The 20000-nt window shown below is 41.5% G+C and overlaps 1 protein-coding gene across 4 annotated transcripts in view; it reads right to left on the reverse strand.

Annotated features, from left to right (window-relative positions):
• The window catches only part of LOC137999756 (kinase D-interacting substrate of 220 kDa B-like), an 80622-nt gene that overhangs the window by 3076 nt on the left and 57546 nt on the right, over nt 1-20000 (reverse strand). For 3 of the 4 annotated variants that reach the window (XM_068845650.1, XM_068845652.1, XM_068845653.1), the window contains 10 exons: nt 16832-16930; nt 13745-13843; nt 10833-10931; nt 9951-10128; nt 7747-7914; nt 5157-7135; nt 3882-3953; nt 2870-3072; nt 1644-1708; nt 1-490 (listed from right to left, as the gene is read on the reverse strand). The exon at nt 1-490 is cut by the window's left edge. In XM_068845650.1, coding sequence (XP_068701751.1) covers nt 1-490; nt 1644-1708; nt 2870-3072; nt 3882-3953; nt 5157-7135; nt 7747-7914; nt 9951-10128; nt 10833-10931; nt 13745-13843; nt 16832-16930 — 3452 coding nt within the window. Of the gene's footprint in view, nt 491-1643; nt 1709-2869; nt 3073-3881; nt 3954-5156; nt 7136-7746; nt 7915-9950; nt 10129-10832; nt 10932-13744; nt 13844-16831; nt 16931-17212; nt 17342-20000 lie in introns of those variants that run through there. The other variant, XM_068845654.1, reaches the window with a different exon arrangement.

Genomic DNA, 20000 nt, shown 5'->3' on the forward strand with positions numbered 1-20000 from the left:
TTTTCAAGGAGCGCGCGATCCCTTCGGTCCTCGGCCTCACCAAATGAGATCAAATCGTTCCCGTGGAGAGGAGGAGCTGGGAATTCATCGTCACCGTCATCACCAAATCCCATTGGAATTTCAGGTTGCGGAGGCAGATTAATATCGTCTTCGATTGAAATAAGAACACTATCCATGTCAACATTAATTTTCTTCATTGAATCAATGTCGGCTTCACTGTTTAAGTTCTCCCCTTCTGCTTTTTCTTCATCGTCTGCTTTTCCTGTGGTTTCCTTTCTCTCCAACTCCGTTGCAGCCGTGTCCATAATCTCACCGTTTATGTCCCCCTCCTCCTGCTCGTCCTCCTCCTCGTCCTCGCTCTCTGGAGCCGAGGGAGGCTGGAGTACTATATCCGGGGCTTTCAATGACGGAGACTCGAACTGATGCTGGTCTGTTGAATCCACGCTGCTCCCCACGGGAATGGATAGAGGACTTGCCTGGTCCCATGCGCCTGTTTAGAAGATAAAATGTTAATTACCCTTAAAGCTTTTATTCCCAGGCTTCAAAAGACAGGCTACATCAGATCGCGCAAATCGCACCTTTTGTGTTAATCGCTTTTTAAGTACTGTAATTTGCATCCTGTCAGGAGCTCATCAAGGGGAGCTTCTATCTCCCCAAACTCCTTGAGTCAACCCTTTCCCCGAGGGGTTACGTTTATGCAAACGTTGGCCGTGTAGCACTAATACGTCAACAGAATTAACCACGAGAGGGTGATGTGAAGTGCTATATTCTACCCCCATGTAAACCACGTGAGCGTTAGCCCTACTACACGGCCAACGTTTGCATAAACGTAACCCCTTGTACTTGTACATATTCATTGCCGTGAATTTGACATCTTCAATTCCCACGACTTTCTCCCGTCTGACCTTGTAGCTCAGTCGGTAGAGAACCGATGATCTAACCCGAAGGTCGTGGGTTCAATTCCCACCCTGGTCAGGGTTTTTCTCTGTCCTTTAGTGGGCCCATTTCCACTAGTAGGGCTAAAGCTCACATGGTTTACATGGGTAGAATATAGCACTTCACATCACCCTCTCATAGTTAATTCTGTTGAAATATAAGTGCTACACGGCCAACGTTTGCATAAACGAAACCCCTTGTACTAGGGAAAGAGTTGCCTCCTAGGCCAAGTGTGGGAGATGAGGCTCCCCTCGATGAGCTACTGATCCTGTATAATTATAGTTTCCTCAACGCTGGAGTTCATGACTACACCGAAACGTAGGATTTTATCCTTTTCTTTTACTCTCTTATGTGTAAATGCTAATGTTATTTTTGGTTTGTATAGAGTGTTTTCAATCACGTGATCAGTAAACTTGTTTTTCCACCGAACAGAAGACAACGTTAGCATGATAATAGTGCTCAATTCCCGCAGGATTAGTTGGATACAACAAAATGGCCGCTCTTCCATTGTTTAGATATACAAACATGGCCGCTGTGACGTCACGTGAAAACAACCTATACGCAATCACATGATTTTGAGTGCAACTTGGAATATATGAGCACAGGGAAATTCTTTCAAAGACGAGGTTCCTTTTAACAAACAACGTTAAAGCAACAGACGTGAGTGAAAGAAAAGGACAGTCGTATGCATAGCGGGGTCTGCTAACCTGATGATGTCTTGAGCAGCTGGCAGTTCATCTCCCCGGGACTAAAGCATCTGCCATTACTGTGACTGGAAGAAATGATTGAGGACGTCTTGAGATGACTATGGTGGACTGAAACCCGTGTGAACTCACACGAATGGAAAAATTTCATTCGTTCACTGAGATACGGTCCCAGCTGGTGAAAGGCAGGGTCGTAACGAGGTATATTTTTTCGTAACTGATCCCATATTTTTACCCAAAATTTTAATCCCTGATCCCAAAAATGATGAGAATTTTGAACCCTGAACCCGCAAAAATTTGATCCCTGATTCCATGAAAAATACTGCTGATCCCGATCCCACGCGTTGTGACTCCAGATCCCAGGGCTGTGATCCCTGATCCCATATACCTCGTTACGACCCTGGAATGGATTGTGAGAACAAGATAAACTATGAAAGTAAATACTGTGTATGCCTCCTCAGCTTTTCGCGAAGGAACAAAATCCTCAACTACGAAGTACTCTCCTGAAGAAATGCAACTTTGAAGCGCGATAAACCATTTAAGATTCGTTCCGGTGTTTGCAAAATACTTATCAAGCCTTGCAATCGAGTAAAAGCCTGTTTCCCACCGCATACTCAACATATAAGTTTCCAAAGTTCGGAAAAAAGTTTCTCGGTAATACCAAACAAACTAACGGTTGTGGAGAAGACCACGTTCTCTCCGTTGTCAAGCAATCTCCCCACAACGAACGCTGAACAATGGGGAGAAAAGATCGCGTGCGGAGCCAACGGCCATTAGGTGAGGATTGCGTGACAAGCAAAACGCAATGTATGTGGCGGCTACACTTCGCAGAATGCAGTTTCATTTCCAGGGTGATTGAACACCGAGGGTTAAAATGGCCGGGTCAATCTTACAGTGCAACGCGCCTTACCGAGGCCACCCAACAAACTTTCACATTTGACAATTAACGTGTAAATACGTCAACAGCCCATGCAACGGTGTTCAACTTACAACTGTGCGAACTTTGAAGGAGGCGTGACTGTCGATCAAATTCACACATCCTGATTGGCGGACAATTTGCAAAAAACTCTGTTAGTTGGCCACGGTAAGGCGCGTCGCACTGTAAATTCATATTGGTACCAATAAACATTGACTTTGCAGGGAAGGTTGCATGACGCCCCATGGGAATTAGGAAGAATAATGAGGAATAAAGATGTGAAACCAAGGGAAGAACGAAAAGATTCACGTACCACATGGTGCATTCCTGTGCAGGATAACGAGCAGACAGTACCCATGCGCGAAATAGCTGCCAATCACCGAATCTCATAGCCATGATCTGCCCCAGTTCACCGAGATCACATGTGGACAGCACTTTGCCATTGATATTGTTTTCTGTGATGATGCTCTGGTAGGTGGAAATCTGCTTCTGATCCAAACCTTCCAGTTCAGCGATCTGAAGAATGCATTCAAATGATAGTTACAAAAGCAGCGCTATAAGTAACAAAGCAGGTTCTTTTCTAAGAACTTTGGCTTGGTTCCTAATTAACATTAAAAACACATTGGCAATACGAACAAAAATACACGCAATGCATACAAGGTGATATTTAGAGCTTGCAGCTTTTTTGGACAGAGCATGGAAAGTAAAAATAGGGCGTTTAAGAAATGACAAAGCCAACAACAAAGACAACGGCAAAACAAGAAACAAGAATACCATTGGTTAAATAGGGGATATTACATGGCCGCGAGGGTATACGAACTATATTTGGCTATGAGGTCATGGCATACGGACCCAGCGTAGCATTTTACCATATGGGCTCTTTACACTATTCCTGAGCACTCAGAAGATGAAGTGTCGACAAAAAAAGTTAGAAATTTGCACAGAAAATTCTTCTAATAAGTTGTTTGCATTTGCTTTTCTGGCTGTAAGTAACTTGGATGTTATCTCCTCCAAAATCACATCGCACTGAGCAATAGGGCAGGACGGCCTTTCTCGTGCTAATGCGTAAAGGCCCTCGTACGAGGATTTTCTCAATAGTTTTACAACGAAGGCCGCGCGGGGCCGTACTGGTCATATAATAAATGTACTTTTCCCGTCCGGCCCTCCCACTCAGTCAATAAGTACACATTACTACATCGCATAGATGTAAGCCTATGTGTTGGCGAATACAAAGTAATGCTTAAATGAGTTGATCTTTAACAGGCCTTCGTTTCCTTTTCTAGTGTAAACAGACTATTTGTCATGATAATTCCAGTTACACTGACCTGTTTGCAAACATCCTCGATGGTTAGAGAAGCTAGATTTGCTTTCTTGAAAGAACTTACTACTAACCCGGCCTGAAAAAGAAGGCAGAACGTTTACATTCTACGCCGTTTTTTTTACAGCCTTACTTTGTTAAGATAACTGCGATCATTTTCTTAACTCTCACTTCACGTTCAGTCACTTCTGGTCACTTTCCCTTACGTTCAAAAAACGCGAGCAATTCGATGCTCACCTACTTTTGACATCCAACACGACGTGTCCCTTTAAGTCTACACATTTATTTTGCTCATATTGATTTCCAACAATAAGTTGAGGGTAAAGTTTAGCATTATCATATTTAGCTTAGGGTAACCTTAAATGCAGCTGCTTATCCTTTAACAGGGCTTGAAATTACGACCAATACAGTCACATTTGCGACTCAATTTTTTCCCTTTGCGACTAAAATATCTGAAGACGTCGCAAATTTGCGACTTGCTTTCATCTTCGCTCTTTTGAAACAAAAGGGTTTGCGGTTGCCACTTTGCTGCTCTTTTTACTAAAATAAATGACAAAATTATTTTGTTTCTCGCCTTGAGTTTTCTTTCAATCTGAAGATAGCGTATTTGTAATTTCGCTGCGATCTCCATTCCTTCGATATCATTGCCATTTTTAGCGGTTTCTTTCAACACAAGTATTCTGCGCTCATATTTTGTTTTGCTACACCACTGACAACACAATGCAGCGCGACGATTTTGCGACTAAATTTTGCGACATTGCGACTACATTTTCGTATCTCGTCGCAAAATCGCGACTGGATTTTTTCGCTAATTTGAAGCCCTGCCTTAGTGAAGAGCTGCATTTGGGAAACACCTTCTGACTCTAATTCTCTTTAGTATTATTACATAGGTCATGAAATGGTCAAAATTCTATGAGCTGATTGGTTGCCCTTGCAGTGATTGTTACGAGATGAACACCTAAGCGTTTTTTTTTTTTTTCAAACTGATGGTCGCAACCCGTTTTGTCGAGTTGACAGACGAACAAATCAATTGTTTTAAGGACGGTGCTTACTATTGTTATTGCGCACACTTTCTGCGCATCTTGAGATACTCTGGTTTCGTATCAGTGATGCTTACTAGTACAGGGATACTTTTGCGCAGTCTAAAACTAACCGGAGAAAGGAGATCTTAGTAACTATTCTTGGTAACCAGAAAGCTGTTAGAGTGTTTTCGCGTTCACAAAGCCTGAAATAAAAAGATTCCTTGAATACAATATAAAGATATCCATGCTTATGTTCTCACCTGAAGATGAGGATTGCCTTTGCCCAAGCTTCCGGTGTCGGATTTATTTCCACACACTGAGCTCACAGACTGTAAAAATTCCACCATCTGCCGGCGAAGCGATGGATCTAAGTGAACAGTGCAAGGAAGGAAACGTTTCACATCAGCCGCGCTCAGGAGCGGGTAGTGACTGGCAAGGAACGTTTCAAAATACACTAGATCTCCGTCGACTGCGCAGTCGACTTCATTAATCACCGGCATGGCGGACAACGTGGCTTCGTACAGGTCTTTCAACGAAACGTTATCTTGTATTCGCGTATTGGAGTCTTCTACAAGAAGGACAAGCCACGAGGTCTTATATGGCCATCCATCAACGACACTCACCCAGGCCGCGAGCCGTTTCCACGAGTATTCAATACCACGGGCGCGTAGGAGACGGCATGTCAAGGATATGATGTTCATTAGGCGTTTGACGCCCAAGGGGTTCACAGTTTCATTATCCGCCAGCACTTGAGTTAGATCGGTGGAGAGTCGGCGGCGTTCTTCGAGTTCCAGCTCACGGTCAAGTAACTTTTGATGATCGAGGCATTGTTCCTCGTCTTCGCGCGAGGCCGGTTCGTATAACATGGAGTGATGTAACTCTAAATCGGGATGCACTCGACTGTTTGCGACTCCGCCGTTGCAGTTATGCATATCGCATGCCAGTCTGTGAGGGAAGCTGTTATGTGTGTTGTATTCCAGCATTTCTCCATCCCATTCCAATTCATCCGCAAGGACGCTCGATCGCTCGGGTGGAACAGCCGACACAGACGGTACCTCACCCCGAAGGTGGTCCAGGAGGGTGACAACCCCCGGGGCTAACACCCCGGTGTAGTTTGTCTTCGGTTCCGGTAGGTAAAACGGCAACTGGACGATGCTTTTCAGATAGTCCGATGCACTGATGTGCGACTCCCGCAGAATACTGCTAAAGCTTTGATCGATTGCTCTGATAATGACCCGCGGGTCTAGAGCCATTAAGATGATAAAGGGAGCTTCAGGATCGGTGAACAGCAAGTTGACTGAATCGAGAAGCTGCAGAACTTTGGATTGCTCTGAATTGTCCAATCCATCGATAACAATCACCACTCGTGTTTGATGTCTCGTAAATCCATCCACACAGTTCACCAAATCCGTTATCAGCTCGACTTCTTGTTTGAGAGCGTGTATGAAGCCCTCTTCTTTTAACCCGAGTTGCGTCGCCACCACAGAAATCCGCTTCTTCTGTGAAAAAATCAGCGAATACAAGATAGAGCACAGGGTTGGCAAGTGAACCAGCACAGCCACACCAACAATCGAGGCGGATGCGATTTCGATGCCCGTGATGACAGATCCACCCTTTGTGCCGTACACCTTGAAAAACACGAGTCCAATCATACCAACCGCAAGAATGACAAGGAAGATTGTAAAAGTCGGCACACAACAACAGCAGCGTTTCCAACGCGCTTCGGACATTGTGGTCTCGTCGTATTCCGAAGGCGGAGAACGAAATACCCTATATAATCTGCTCACGAAAAATCCGAACTCTTTTTCGACAACGTCACAGAGCGTTTCGATCATGCCGACCAACGAGGCGGCTTCACTTCCGCTACAAGTTAATTTGCTGAAGTCTGTGAACAGGAAGCGAACTGGCATATTTGGTTTGGTAGCGCCGGGGCAAGGTGGAATGCAGAACACGAGCTGACATAACAGCTTTACCGTCTCCACCGCGTTGGTGACGTAAGCTCCGATACCACAGGACGATTCTCCACGGTTGTAGCGTCTATCGGCTACGTACGCGCTTAGAAACAGAAGATAACATGCAAAAAATATCCCTAGGCCAACAGCGATTCCCGTTGCAACGCTGACAGTGGCTGCGAGAAGAATGCCGATTACTGTGCAAAATACTAGTAGAATAATAAATACGAAGCGAGAAAAGTGAAACATGGGTCGAAGATCTTGATGGGCAAACTCTCGCATCTCCTCTGCAAAAAAAATACAGGAAAGAGCCACAAAATCAGGATTCTATTGTCACTAAACGGATGGGTACAGTGAAAATACAAAGCCTGTGTGGCAAGTGTTCCCGTTTGGGCGAAGGGCTTTAAAGCACTAATGACAGCACGAAAATCCTTTTCGGAGCTCTTATTACTTTGAACGAGAACGCTTCCTTACGCAGGCAAAAAAAGAGGAAGGAAAAAAATGGGCGTGGCGTCTTCTCCCTGGACGGGGTGTCAGTTTACTGCAGTAAAATGATGTGCGTGAACCTTATGGATGACAACAAAGAAATTAACCGTTTACTGGCAATTTATAACTATAGGCTGAGGGTAAAGATTACTGCTGATGCTTACTACACACTTCATGACGTTAATCATAGAGCTCGCTTCGCTTTCCTATGGAACCATGTGTTAATTGCTTTGAATAAATTCCATCGAAAAGTAGACAGTTCCAAACTATAGCCCGGACAACAGGACAACCGCCAGTGCCACCCGATTGGCAGGTCAACCTACATCTGAACTTAGTTTACATATATTAAGGAAATAAACCAATCCGCTTCAACGAATTCAAATTGAATCCCGGAATCTGTGAGCATTAATACCTTGCAGTCGCCGCAAAACAAAAGATTTGCCACTTCCCCAACGCGCATACATTCCAACAGTCAGCGGCATGTTGAGTGAAGGCTCACATAAGACGTCGGCGAGGGCACTGGTGTAGACCTCGAAACCCATAACTTCTTCGCTACACTTCTTTCCAGGAGTAAACAGACCTGAAAGAACGGTGAAGAAAATTCATTTATTTATCAACCAGTGCCGTTATTGACCCGCAATGCAGAGGGCGAAAATGATGATGACGATGATATTGATAGCGATGACAGTTTGACAGTATTCAAGAGAGGTAAAAGTCATATATAATTGGTATGCGGCTGTTAATGGTTATATATTGGATGACAGTTAAACCCTCTGCGGAGTTCGTCAAGTTTCCGTACTGGGACCCTTGCTTTCTCTCTTGTATATCAATGATTTATATAAATCTTCGAATAAGATTCATTTCTACTTGTTAGCCGATGATACTAGCGCAACTTATGCAAACGGACATCTTACAAAACTTGAAACGGAATTTAACGAAGAGCTGTCCAAAGTGTGTAGGTGGTCAACTGTCAATAACTGACCTTGAATGCCGAAAACTCTAACTATACCATATTTCGTCCACGCCAAATTACTCTTTCCTTTCATTCCAATATTAGAATAATAAATAGCAACTCAAATACTAGCCAACCGTTAGAAATGAAAAATTATGTTAAATATCTTGGTATGCTCATTGATACGAACCTGATCAGGGAAATATCATATAGATTACATTTGTCAAAAAGTCAGGAAAACAATCGGGTTTATTGCCAAACTCAGACATTTTGTTCCCCGTCACGTACTTCTCACCTTATATCTGTTACTAACGAGCACTATTATGTTGAGAAAGCTAGAACTGAAAATATGAAAAGAGCCTTCCCTATCTCAGGCACCTTGATATGGAACAGTATTCCACTCTCTATCAAAACACTAAATAAAAATCAATTTCAAAGCGAACTAAAGAATAAACTCTTTGAAATCCTGAAAAACGCGGACGATTACATAAGAATTTCTGATATACGAGTACAATTCTCAAAATCATAACATTGTATGTTACTCCCAGTATTGAGTACAGTCCGCCGAGGCTCTCCGCCTCACTCTGGCTCGTGCAGCACGATTATTTATGCCTTCTTAACCAATGATATCACTGTTTTGTGGAGTTTTCGTCAACGTCGTCGTCGTCGTCGTCGTCGTAGATCTTAAGCTCTTTAATGTGCCAAAGAGCCTCATTGGCTGTCGAAACAAGGGGTCTTTTGTTTCTGTGGTTGGCACATTTGAAAACAAAAGCAATGTTTGTAAACAGATATCTTCCCTATAATTCATAATTCAAGAGAAAACAAAAATGAGAGTACGATCAAATGTGCCTGACAACTACAAACTAGAAACAAGGCCACGATACGAAGTGCAGAATTTCTAATCGTGGACTTCAGGGGATTGAATATTTATCTACTATCAAGACGGGAGTATGAATGAGGTAAGGGATATTCTCTCAGTTTCTCAGATCACATAATATATCTTGTTTACCCCCCCCTCCCCCCCCCCCCTTTCCCTCAAAATTCTGCATTTTCATTGAAATCGAAAACAATGCCTACGCAAATTTTTGGGTAGGGTCGTACCTCTTGTTGAACACTATATAGCATTGGCTGTATTGTGTCGTGCCTCCCACTGTTTTCTGTGCTAAATCCATTGTCATCTTTGTTCGTTCTACTATTCTTTTGGCCAATCCTGAAGCCCGTTCGATGAGATACGCCACGACCCAAATTTGTTGGGGGTAGAAGAGGTGTATTATTGGATTTAAGAAAGTAGAGACGTTTTGGGCTGTGACAGAACAAAAACTGGAGTACCCCCCGGGATTTTGGAGTAAATTATACAAGAGACAAACTCAACATACATATAGTTCGGAACAAAGGAGGAAACGTAAGCAACGAGAACGGCAACGAGAACGTCACAAATTTGCATATGTAGTGGGCAAAAACAATAGCTTTGCACGCCCTACGAACTACCAAACCCTTATTAAAAAGGTTAAAATAGTCACGAAGTGATTATAATAACGCGAATTTATATTTTGAGATGACGTTTTCGATGCCTTCTCAGTGACTAGAGGCGAGAGCGCTCAGCACCACCCTCCCCCAAAACCCAACTTTGTTCTCTAGAGGTAAACAAAACTAATACGCCTTACCTGTTCCAAATATTTGTGTCAGCAAGCTGTGTTTGTGCTGTCTGTCGATGTTATACGGGGTTTCGCCCGCTTTATTGGGTCGGTAAAGGAGTCGAGCGTCCTTGGGATTCCTCAACAGAAGCTCGCAGATTCGACGGTATCTTCCTCGCACCGCGATATGCACCGCTGTATCCCCTCGCTGCCGAAGAAAGAACCAGGGTGAGGAGCGCGCGTCTGTGTAGGGGAGGGTGGGAAAGCACGGCAAGAGGGAGGGGAGAAACGCACAGAAGCAACAACAGCCTTAAACGTAAAAGCCCTTATCAGAGGTATCAGCGGTTTTGCCGCATAAACGAGGCTAAGAGGTCATTTTGTATCGAACTGACCCTTAAGCATCTTTCGCATGAAGTTTTAAACAAAGGAAAATGTGCCTGCAGGCTCAACTCCAATAAGGTCCAAGGTTTGGTAAGGGTACAGTTTTCGAGTGAGCCATAATACATCTTTACAACATGTAGTATGGGTCGCTGGCTTACAAATGCACACTCTGCGAAGTAGCGCGTTAAGGTAGGATACAGTAAATTGGTTAGAGATACAATCAACAGTTATTTATCCTCGGATATTAAGTTTCTAATGGTCACATCAACCCATTAAACCTAGCTTATTCGCGCATACACTGTATGGTTGTGTCAAGTGTAGCCAAACTAAACCTTTTGTAGCGGAACAAACCATTCCATTCGTGCTCGTTGGGTATGGGATGGCTTATTGCCTCGTTGGGTATCCACTATCCCATATCCAACACACGATCAAGGTGCAAGTGTTAATTATTTGATATAACTCCCCGGGAGTGGTCCCATTGGAGGAACTGGGGATTCAGGTAGGGGGATTACCGCCGAGAGATCGACCTACCTTGTCTGCAACTGAAACACTTGCACCTTTCTCCAACAGAAGAGAAACTATCGGAGTGTGTTTCTTCTGCGTTGCTCGTAGCAGAGGTGTCTCTCCATCCTACGATGAGCAAAATAAACCTCAGCAGAAGCTTATAAAGGACAGCCTCTTATCTCTAATAATTCCTTGAGTCAACCCTTTCCCGAGTAAATTTATTTTTAGGAACAAGTTTTTTCCCGCGAAAGGTATCATAATCTTCCTTGATGCTGAGATACCTCTGTTTCGATTGGCGTTTACAACAGCGGGAGTGTTGAATCTCTCGAGGGAGGCATTCTATAAACCTTCGGGAAAGGTTGATTCCTCGAGCAAGTACGGGAGACAGATGCTGCTCTTGATGAGCTAATCAACTCAGATGATATAATACTTACTACAATTTTGATACTGATAACGATAATGTTTATGATAATGCTAATGAAACTAATTACGACAATGATAATGACACTAATAATAATAATAATAATAATAATAATAATAATAACGATAACGAAACTAGTTATGATAATGATAATGAAACTAATAATGATAATAATGAGACTGGGTATGATAATGGCAATGATGATAATGATAATTACTTTTATAGTAGTAACAAGTTGATGGTGTTCACACTGCAAACAGGTTAACAACCAAACATAGCTTGATGCTTCTCTGTTTTGAAGAATTAAGAATGTAGCTTAAAAAGTTTCAAAAACCTCAACGATGGAGTGTCTCGACATTCCTGTCTAGTGTCTTCATAATGAGGCATCCAAAAGTATTGCAAGAGTCATTTTATACGCTCGCCAATTTCCTTGAATAGTAACTTTTTAAACTCTTAAAACACATTCGTAATTCTCCAAACCAAAGTTGCATCAAGCTGTCTAACTTGACAGTATCTCAGGTGAATGATTCTCGGATTATACACAAGAAAAAGAGTACAAGTAGCAAGCAGAATAGCTATTATTACAGTTGAGCCCACGTTTCAGCGGTGCTCGTTTCAGAGGGCGCGAAAGCGAGGCGTTCGGGTTAACATTCGATCAGATAGAGCGGTTTTCAATAGCTCATTTCCGAGTTGCTGCATGCCTCAGTTTCAAAGCGAGTCCTGGTACACAACCATCCAAAAAAAAGTTGCGTATTCTTATGCAAATCAAACTCATTTCCCTTACAATAGTTGAGCACCAAGACTCACTTCGAAACCGAGACAAACAGCAACTCGGAAATGGCCCATTATCAAGGTATGTGCAATGTAAGTATTATAATCAAAATGCCATTTCCGAGTTCATGTCTACCTCGTCTTCAAGGCGAGTCTAAGTGCGAAGTTTTTGTTATGAAAATTAGGTTTCATTCATATGTAAAGTAGAACTAATTACCATCACAAAAAACTTCGCACTTAGACTCGCTGAACTGAAGAGGAGGCAGACATGAACTCGGAATTGGCCTATTGAGTGTCGAAAGTAAATCCGTGGCCACACGAGCGATTTTTTCTTTCCAATCATGAAGTCAGGATTTTGGCTTCCAAAATCTTGAATTCAGGATTTTGGAAACTTAACTTTAACTATGATAGGACATAACTCTATGAAAATAACTCTAAGAATAGCTGTCCCCAAATCACACAGTTCTTCGATAACAAATTCTTGTTTTGACCCGAAAGCCTCGTTTTCGCGCCCTCTGAAACCAACATCGCTGAGACGTGGGCTCAACGGTAATAAAAGCTATTAATCATCACAGGGTAACTTGTAGTGCTAGAAATACCCGGAAATCTATCTGAGCGTTATAGTTGAGAACTATTTCGACTAGAAATGTTTTGTCTGATTCGTACTTTTCCTATTCCCCAAAGATACACTTTATTCACTTGATTCGGAATCTTCCCTTGTCTGTTGATAACATTTTTTTCATTAAAAAATTTGGTAATTAAGTTAAGGTTAACGGTTTGACAAGAGGAATGGCTGAAATTATCATGTGCGCTTTCAAATGAAACAAAGTAAATACGGTTATTCAGGTGAATCTAAAGAAATGTTTGAGGGAAAATAAGGCTAATTTGCAAGCAGCATTTTGTTGAGTAACTACTGATAAAAATAAAGCGGCAATGTTTTAACTTACAGGGAACCTCCACTCTTACTACAGAATAAGTTTAAATCGAAGACCATTATGTTGACAAACAAATTTGTCAATAAAAATCTGCGATAAAATATTATAAAACAACATGGCACGACGTTTCGACGTTTCCAGAACGTCATTATCAAGTAAAAATGACCTAATGAAATAGAGTATATATATATAAAGTGAAGATATGAATAAATTAAAAGGCATTAAAAGTTAAACAAAGAGTTTGGCCCTAATGGATATATACATATATATATATACTCTATTTCATTACTTCATTTTTACTTGATAATGACGTTCTGGAAACGTCGAAACGTGGTGCCATGTTGTTTTATAATATTTTGTCGCAGATTTTTATTGTCAAATGTTTTACCAAATCTTTACTTATTCGAAACAAATTTGTTCGAAATTTAAAAAAAAAGTGTTTATATCAGGAAAAGTGAATTTTAAAATCGCTTATTTTCACTTTCAAATTTCGCAGGCGCCACCATCTTGAATGATTGTGACGTGTTACGGTTGCCCTATTGTTCTGACAAAATGAGCTTTTGTTTAATAACAATAGGACAACAATTATTCAAGATGGCGGCACCCGCAAAATTTGAAAGTGACAATAATCGATTTTAAAATTCACTTTTCCTCATATTTTTTGCGGATACAAACATCTTCTTTGAAAATATTTCAGATTGACTTGACTGTAACAGTTATTTCCTGTGATTTAAAGTTATCTTTTTGTTGAAGTGGAGATTCCCTTTAATGGCGGATTTCACCAAAAGCGGATGCTGGCGAGAAATAAGTACCTTGTTTGTTGTCTCGGTATTTGCGCCGGCCTCGAGGAGTTCTTTGACAATCAAGACGTGTCCCTTTTCAACCGCATGGAATAACGCTGTTTTTCTTTCCTAAAAGATGAAAATCTCCTGCTTAACACGCGCACAAGCAACAGATTTTTGTTATGCTTGTGAATGCGTTACATGGAAAGAAAAAAATGTCGTGGGCCTTGACCCGGCCTTGACATGTCAATCTTCGGCGCTTATTGACATATTTACTTGAACATAAGTAACTTAATGTTTCGTAAAGTGGACCAATTCGTCCAGTATTTAATGTTTTAAAGCTATGAGACCAAAGCTACTCTACATCTGAAGAGTAGGCAAGCCATTGTGTTTTGCGAGGAGTATCTTGTATCAAGTAGCTCAGTGCCAGACAACACAGTCAAAACAGTCAAAACAATTTAAGAAATCATGTAATTAGCTCAGGCCACGCGCCGTTTGTTCACACCAAACGAGCTTCTACTGCAGGCTTGAATTTCTAACTTTAAGTCATTGCAATAGACAAAACATCTGGCATGAAGTAATGGTATAAGAACTTGCAGTTAATACAGAATGCGATTGTCCATGATTCACAATTGTGACCCGTTGGCGTGCCCCAAAGCTATGTGCTATTTTTTCTTTCATTTTCAAAACAAACTTAAGCAAAACAATGTGGTTTCAACTTTCTGTCTGCGGAAAAGACCACGCATTGAATAATTTAACCAAGATAAATTAGAAATCGACCGCAAGCATGCTCGATTTAAACACATGTCATTCCTTTCTACACAAAAATCGTACCTACGAATTTTTGGCTAGTTTGGTGAAAACTGCTTGAACGGGAAGCAGCAGGAAATGATAATGAAAATATAGACCGTTTTAATTATGCTGCGCTCGAGGGAAAACAAACTCAGAAAATCTGAGCCATTTTGAAGAGCTTTCAGTTCCATGCTCGCGTTTTGGAACCTCGATCTATTATCAGACTCAAAAGGAACAACACTTCCGCTTTCCTGGTTCAGCACTGAAAATGGAAATTCACCCTCCTTCTCAAACTCGCAAGAACTTACATCTGAAGAGCCTCAACAGTTAGTTTGTACAGCAAAATAAGTAGCACCAAGGGAAAGTACTGCTCGGAAGCCTTCACCTGAATGGCCATTTTCGACGATTTCATCAGTCGACAAAACTAATGCAAATCAAAGTGGCCTCGGAGCCTCGTTTCCAGGTTCCCTGGAGCGGGAGAAGAGACGTTGAGAACGAGGTTGTTCGCACGATGATCTATTCATTGGTCATTGACAATAATATTCAACAATAAAAGTGTGGCTTCTACGAAGATGAGTGGTGCTGAGTTACTCTTGGTACTGTAGTAAAAATGTCAGGAGCATTTTGATTGGTTAAGCGGAAACTGTGACGGCAAAATGGCACATACTACAAATACAGCAACAACTTTTAAATCACAACTCCCAGTGAGGTTTAGAAGATAGTAACTTGACACAGACCCTGACCTAAAATTATGCCGTCCCTCCGTACTGATGATAATAAATATTACTAGAAGTAATCTCGGATTATTGAGGTGCGTGACGAGGAGTTCGCTCGGCAAACCGCAGCAACAAGGAAAAAATTGTTTGACTGAAGCTAAATTTTGCAGCTATCAATAACAAATGCTCTTATATCAACAAGCTGGGATGCTTGTTTCGATAACAAGGGCTAATTGAAGCAGTGGAACAATCTTCGATCTTTCCCGAAGAATACCTCGCCCCCCGCCCCCAATTACAGACGGCTTTTAAAACAATTTAGACAAGCTTTTAGGGCTGAAAACTTCAAGATGTTCCTGTCTTTCTTTCACATCCTTTGAAATTTTTACGCTAAAATCTAATGGCAATTTTCTATTTGGATAAACCAGACATGACCGTCGTTCTGAACTGTGATTTGAGAACAGATAAGAATCAGTCAAACAATTTTCTCAATACTTCAACATTGAAACAATATCTGTTTATTAAAGTATTTTTTGACGTGTCTGTTTACGAGAAGCAGTCACGCTCAATTTTACTTAATTAAGGCAGTTAAAAAACCATTTGTAATCAAGTTTGCAATACTCAACATCAAACCTCCTAAAATGTAAAAAATGTTATCCCCCAAATAAGTATTTTAAGTTCAAAAATATCTTTGTAACAACGTAAATAACAGCGAAGTGTCGTTGCCACTAGCCTGCAAATAGGCATCGCTTTGCTCTCCGAATTCTTTTGTTTCGCGCTCGCCGAATGTTTTTTTCCGTCCTCGCCGGGAGCCTGTTCGCAGGCTACGTTGCCACTGAGGACCATGGTGCCGGAAGTGACCATTTTTGTGACAAAGATGGAAATGCTGAAAGTTCTGTTACAATTTTTTTTTCGTGCTATGACATTGTGGAAATGTCCAGAAGCTCTTATTGCAAATGTTCGGGAGTATCGCGTAATAGTCATTTCGCTATAAGAAAGTCTCGCGAGCAGTCAAATCGCCACTGAGCGTGGCAGCTGTTGGGACAGTTTTAACCGTGATGTTGGCGAACTTGTTCAATGCTGGTCAGAGTGAAGGTACACCCGTTTGCCAGCTTCATGTGTGAGTTTAGACGCTATAGATACGATTATGGCACTGTCTACCACTAAATAAAAACGTGGTAGGACATCTCCAAAAACTAAAACTGACCTTTTGTTGATCTTTTACCACAAAACGAACTTCTTTCGTTCCCTGAGGCATTCGGGAAGCGGATCACTTAAAGACTTAATGAACTAACCTTTCCTTAGACGCTAAGAAAGTTGTCTGGAGCAGAACAAGCCGATTATTTTTGGAAAGCAACCTTTCCTTACTTTATTTATTTTTTCTTAACCTTAAACAGCATGTAGTACCTACATTAACGAGAAACTGAGATCTAAACAAGCACTGTATAGAAATTGTACAAAGATGCTTTTAACAGAGCAATGGGAGGTAGAAATGAAATGTTAAGTTTCATGAGTGCTTCGGTGCTAAACTGGTGTTTTAAGTACAACAATGGAATGTATAGCCAGGCTACAACTTAACGCGGTACGAAAAAAATTCTTAAAAAATACTCACGCTGTCTGCTGCTTCAATATCTGCATACTTGCTAAGTAATGTTCGGACGACCTCCAAATGACCGTCTCTTGAGGCTGATATGAGCACGGTTTCACCTTCCTGAAATTAAAATGAATCCACCTTTGCGTTAAAACGTTGATGAAACAGTTATCCACTAGGAAAAAATACTTAGAGCAGTCAGTTCCACTTTGTTAAATCAGAATTTCTCAAGTCATACAACTAAACGTATTTATCTTTCGAAAACATTCAAAGCTAATTAAAGCGAAAACAAAATCACAAACTAAGAACATGAATCATGCACGCCATTAAATTACAATAGAGAGATTGAGGCAAATGGTGATTTGGAAGACCTTTTTGATGGAAAATGTGTTAGATACTCACCATTCAAACGCTGATAAACTTCAAGCCCTAATTTTTCGCGACCAAAACGTTTCTAAATTACTCATAACACAAACAGATTTCCACAGAAAGAAAACAGTTTCTGCTCGCAAATGGAAATTGCTTTCGTCCTGACTGAATGAAATGCTTTGTCAGATGTTATCTCCCCTGCAATGGACGGCGAAATATTCAACAAATTGTGCATAAAAACCTGAGGAGAATACGACAAGTCTTTCTTCGAAATCTGTTTCAACTTCACACGTAGCAATCCAAATGGTCTCAACTTTAATGGGAGAAACTCGAAAATCGCGAACGCACTGCTAAAGAACTGGTGACAGACAACTTTCAACTGTGCTTGTGACATGCGCAAAGCAGATTTTGGGAACAGATTACTAAAAGTTAAACTCGTTTAATCGGTTTGATTGTACCTTCTAGCGGTCTTTTTTTGTACATGGCAAATCGTAGGTTTTCGTTCTTTCTCATAGCTCGATTATTGACTTACTCCAAAACACTAGCTTCGTTATGCTACTCTTCGATTCACATTTACACAAAAAGTTAATGTATATTGTGTATTTATGGGTGATTCCCACAAGTTTGTAATTTCATCGGTAGTGACAACAGCTGAGTAAAGAAAGTGCTTTGTAAATAAACAAACCCATGTCACGTTAACAAATTCACACCACAGAGTTACATCAGTGTGTTCAGGAGCTTATTAATGTGGCTCTAATCAGTTTCAACACTTTGAAAAGACAAATCTCTTCAAAAGAATGGCACTACACACTGTACCACGTAACAGCAATGTCGTGCTACCATATGAAACACCGAATATTGCTGAACAAGATGCGGTCATTATTGTAACGTAATAAGTTACCTTCGCAAGGTTGAATCAAAGTGCGTTTGGACGCATGGCCGAGGTCTGTTTTCCCGTACTCGTCAGCACAGTGAACGCAAAAAGAGAAGAGACCTCTGCTAACAGGAAAACTGAACATGACATTAAATTTAGGAACATCGTACAACGTTCTCTGCAGCGAACCTATCAGCAACACTACGACCAAAGTGAAAAAAAAAGCGCATCTTAGCTAATGCTCCTATTGTCGCTTACAGGAAGAACAAATCACTCAAGGACTTTATAGTCAGAGCTTCAATTCCTCCTCAAACTTGAAACCACCTAAACCTAGCAAATCCTAGGAACTCACTGGTTTCCTGAACATTCCGCGACAAAGCATTACTAAAACCTGACGCACCTACTATGGCTCTTTAGTGGCAAAATAGAAAGACCCACGAGCTCTTAGACCACCTCAAGTCGGAGCCATATTTCTTTCGTCTTCAAAAACTAAGCGGAGTTATATACGGTAAGGAGGGTGACAATATCACAACTACTATCTACTATCAATAGCCATTTTACCCATGGGGCAAGGACGTTTTATAGTCCAGGCATTTTGTGGTCGGACCTGTAACTAATTGCAAAAGAAGCTTTCTCGTCATTGACCAGTTAGGAATATCCTATGCATGAACGTACTAAAAGTCCCTAAAGATCCAAGCATGGGAACGCCTCCAAACCGCACCCATAAAATAAGTCTGTTTTTCCTATAGCACGAAAACGAGGCTGTCAACCGGAAGTTGCCGTTTAGCGTTTTTTATTGGTATAATTCGAGCCATTTCGCCAAAACTAAGAATCTACCCTTAAGAACAATGATTTTACGGCTTTAATCGTGAAAGACCTTTCCACAAAATATATTTAACTTAGTGAATTATTAAGGTTTATTTGGAGCCAGCGGTGAAATCTTATTTTGCCGAAACATTACAAGACATAAATGCTTAAGACTCACGACAAGAAAAGGCCTATATCATCACAACAAAGCTACCTCTTTGTTCAATTCTACACATGCTACATATACAATGTATTTATAAAAATGCTAGTCTTCCAAATGTTCACTTTCCTAGTCTACAGTGTTCAAAGAATTTGTGCACAAAGACCTTTGCATTGGCCACAGACTGGGGAACACTGCGTACCATTCTTGCGACAAATTTGTTGCACCTCGATTATATTGCTACAGTCAGACAAACAGTTGCATCTGATTAACTAGAGAAGAGATTCTGCGGCAGGCGGCAAGTCTGCTGCAACAGGAAATACTTGATAATTAGGGAGTTTCCACCTCCAGTCTTCCATTGACATGCCTGCAACTTCTCCTACCACTGCTTTACCTGCAAGCAGACGCGTAGGCTGTGAAATCGGGCCACTGCTGCTGTTGGGGGCAGATTCTGTGGCTCGATATGAGATGTCTTGGCTGCAAGTTTTTCGAAGTAACGCTGATATCTGATAGAGTTAACCTACCCCTGGTTTACCTCCGAAACATGATACAAGTGGTTTTTCACCTGCAGAGACAACGCCAGAAACAGCAGAATGACAGATGAAGACCAACGTTAGCGTGCTGTCTGAAGTAAGGTACATTCTCAAGTTTCTTCAGGGCTGTTGCCTTTCCAACACCATAGAGGCGCGATGTTGTGTCGCATCCAGTGACGGTGTGACGGAAAAGGAAATTTCTGCAAACTTCCTTACCCAGCTGTTCTTTTACTTTCTTCATATGCCAGACACGGGCACATCTCGAGTTTGCCTTTGTCTCAGGTCAAAAAAAGAGGCCACATCCACCTTCGGAAGCATGATAACACAGAAGGACTGGCAAATCTGTGCCATCCCCAACTAGAACCATGGAATTCTTTATGGCAGACTCTACAGCGGTTTTGACTACAAGTAGGTCGGCGTCACCATTTGCGGGCGTCACCTCTGGGC

This window comes from Montipora foliosa, chromosome 4, assembly GCF_036669935.1.
Source record: "Montipora foliosa isolate CH-2021 chromosome 4, ASM3666993v2, whole genome shotgun sequence".
NCBI classification, from domain to species: domain Eukaryota; kingdom Metazoa; phylum Cnidaria; class Anthozoa; order Scleractinia; family Acroporidae; genus Montipora; species Montipora foliosa.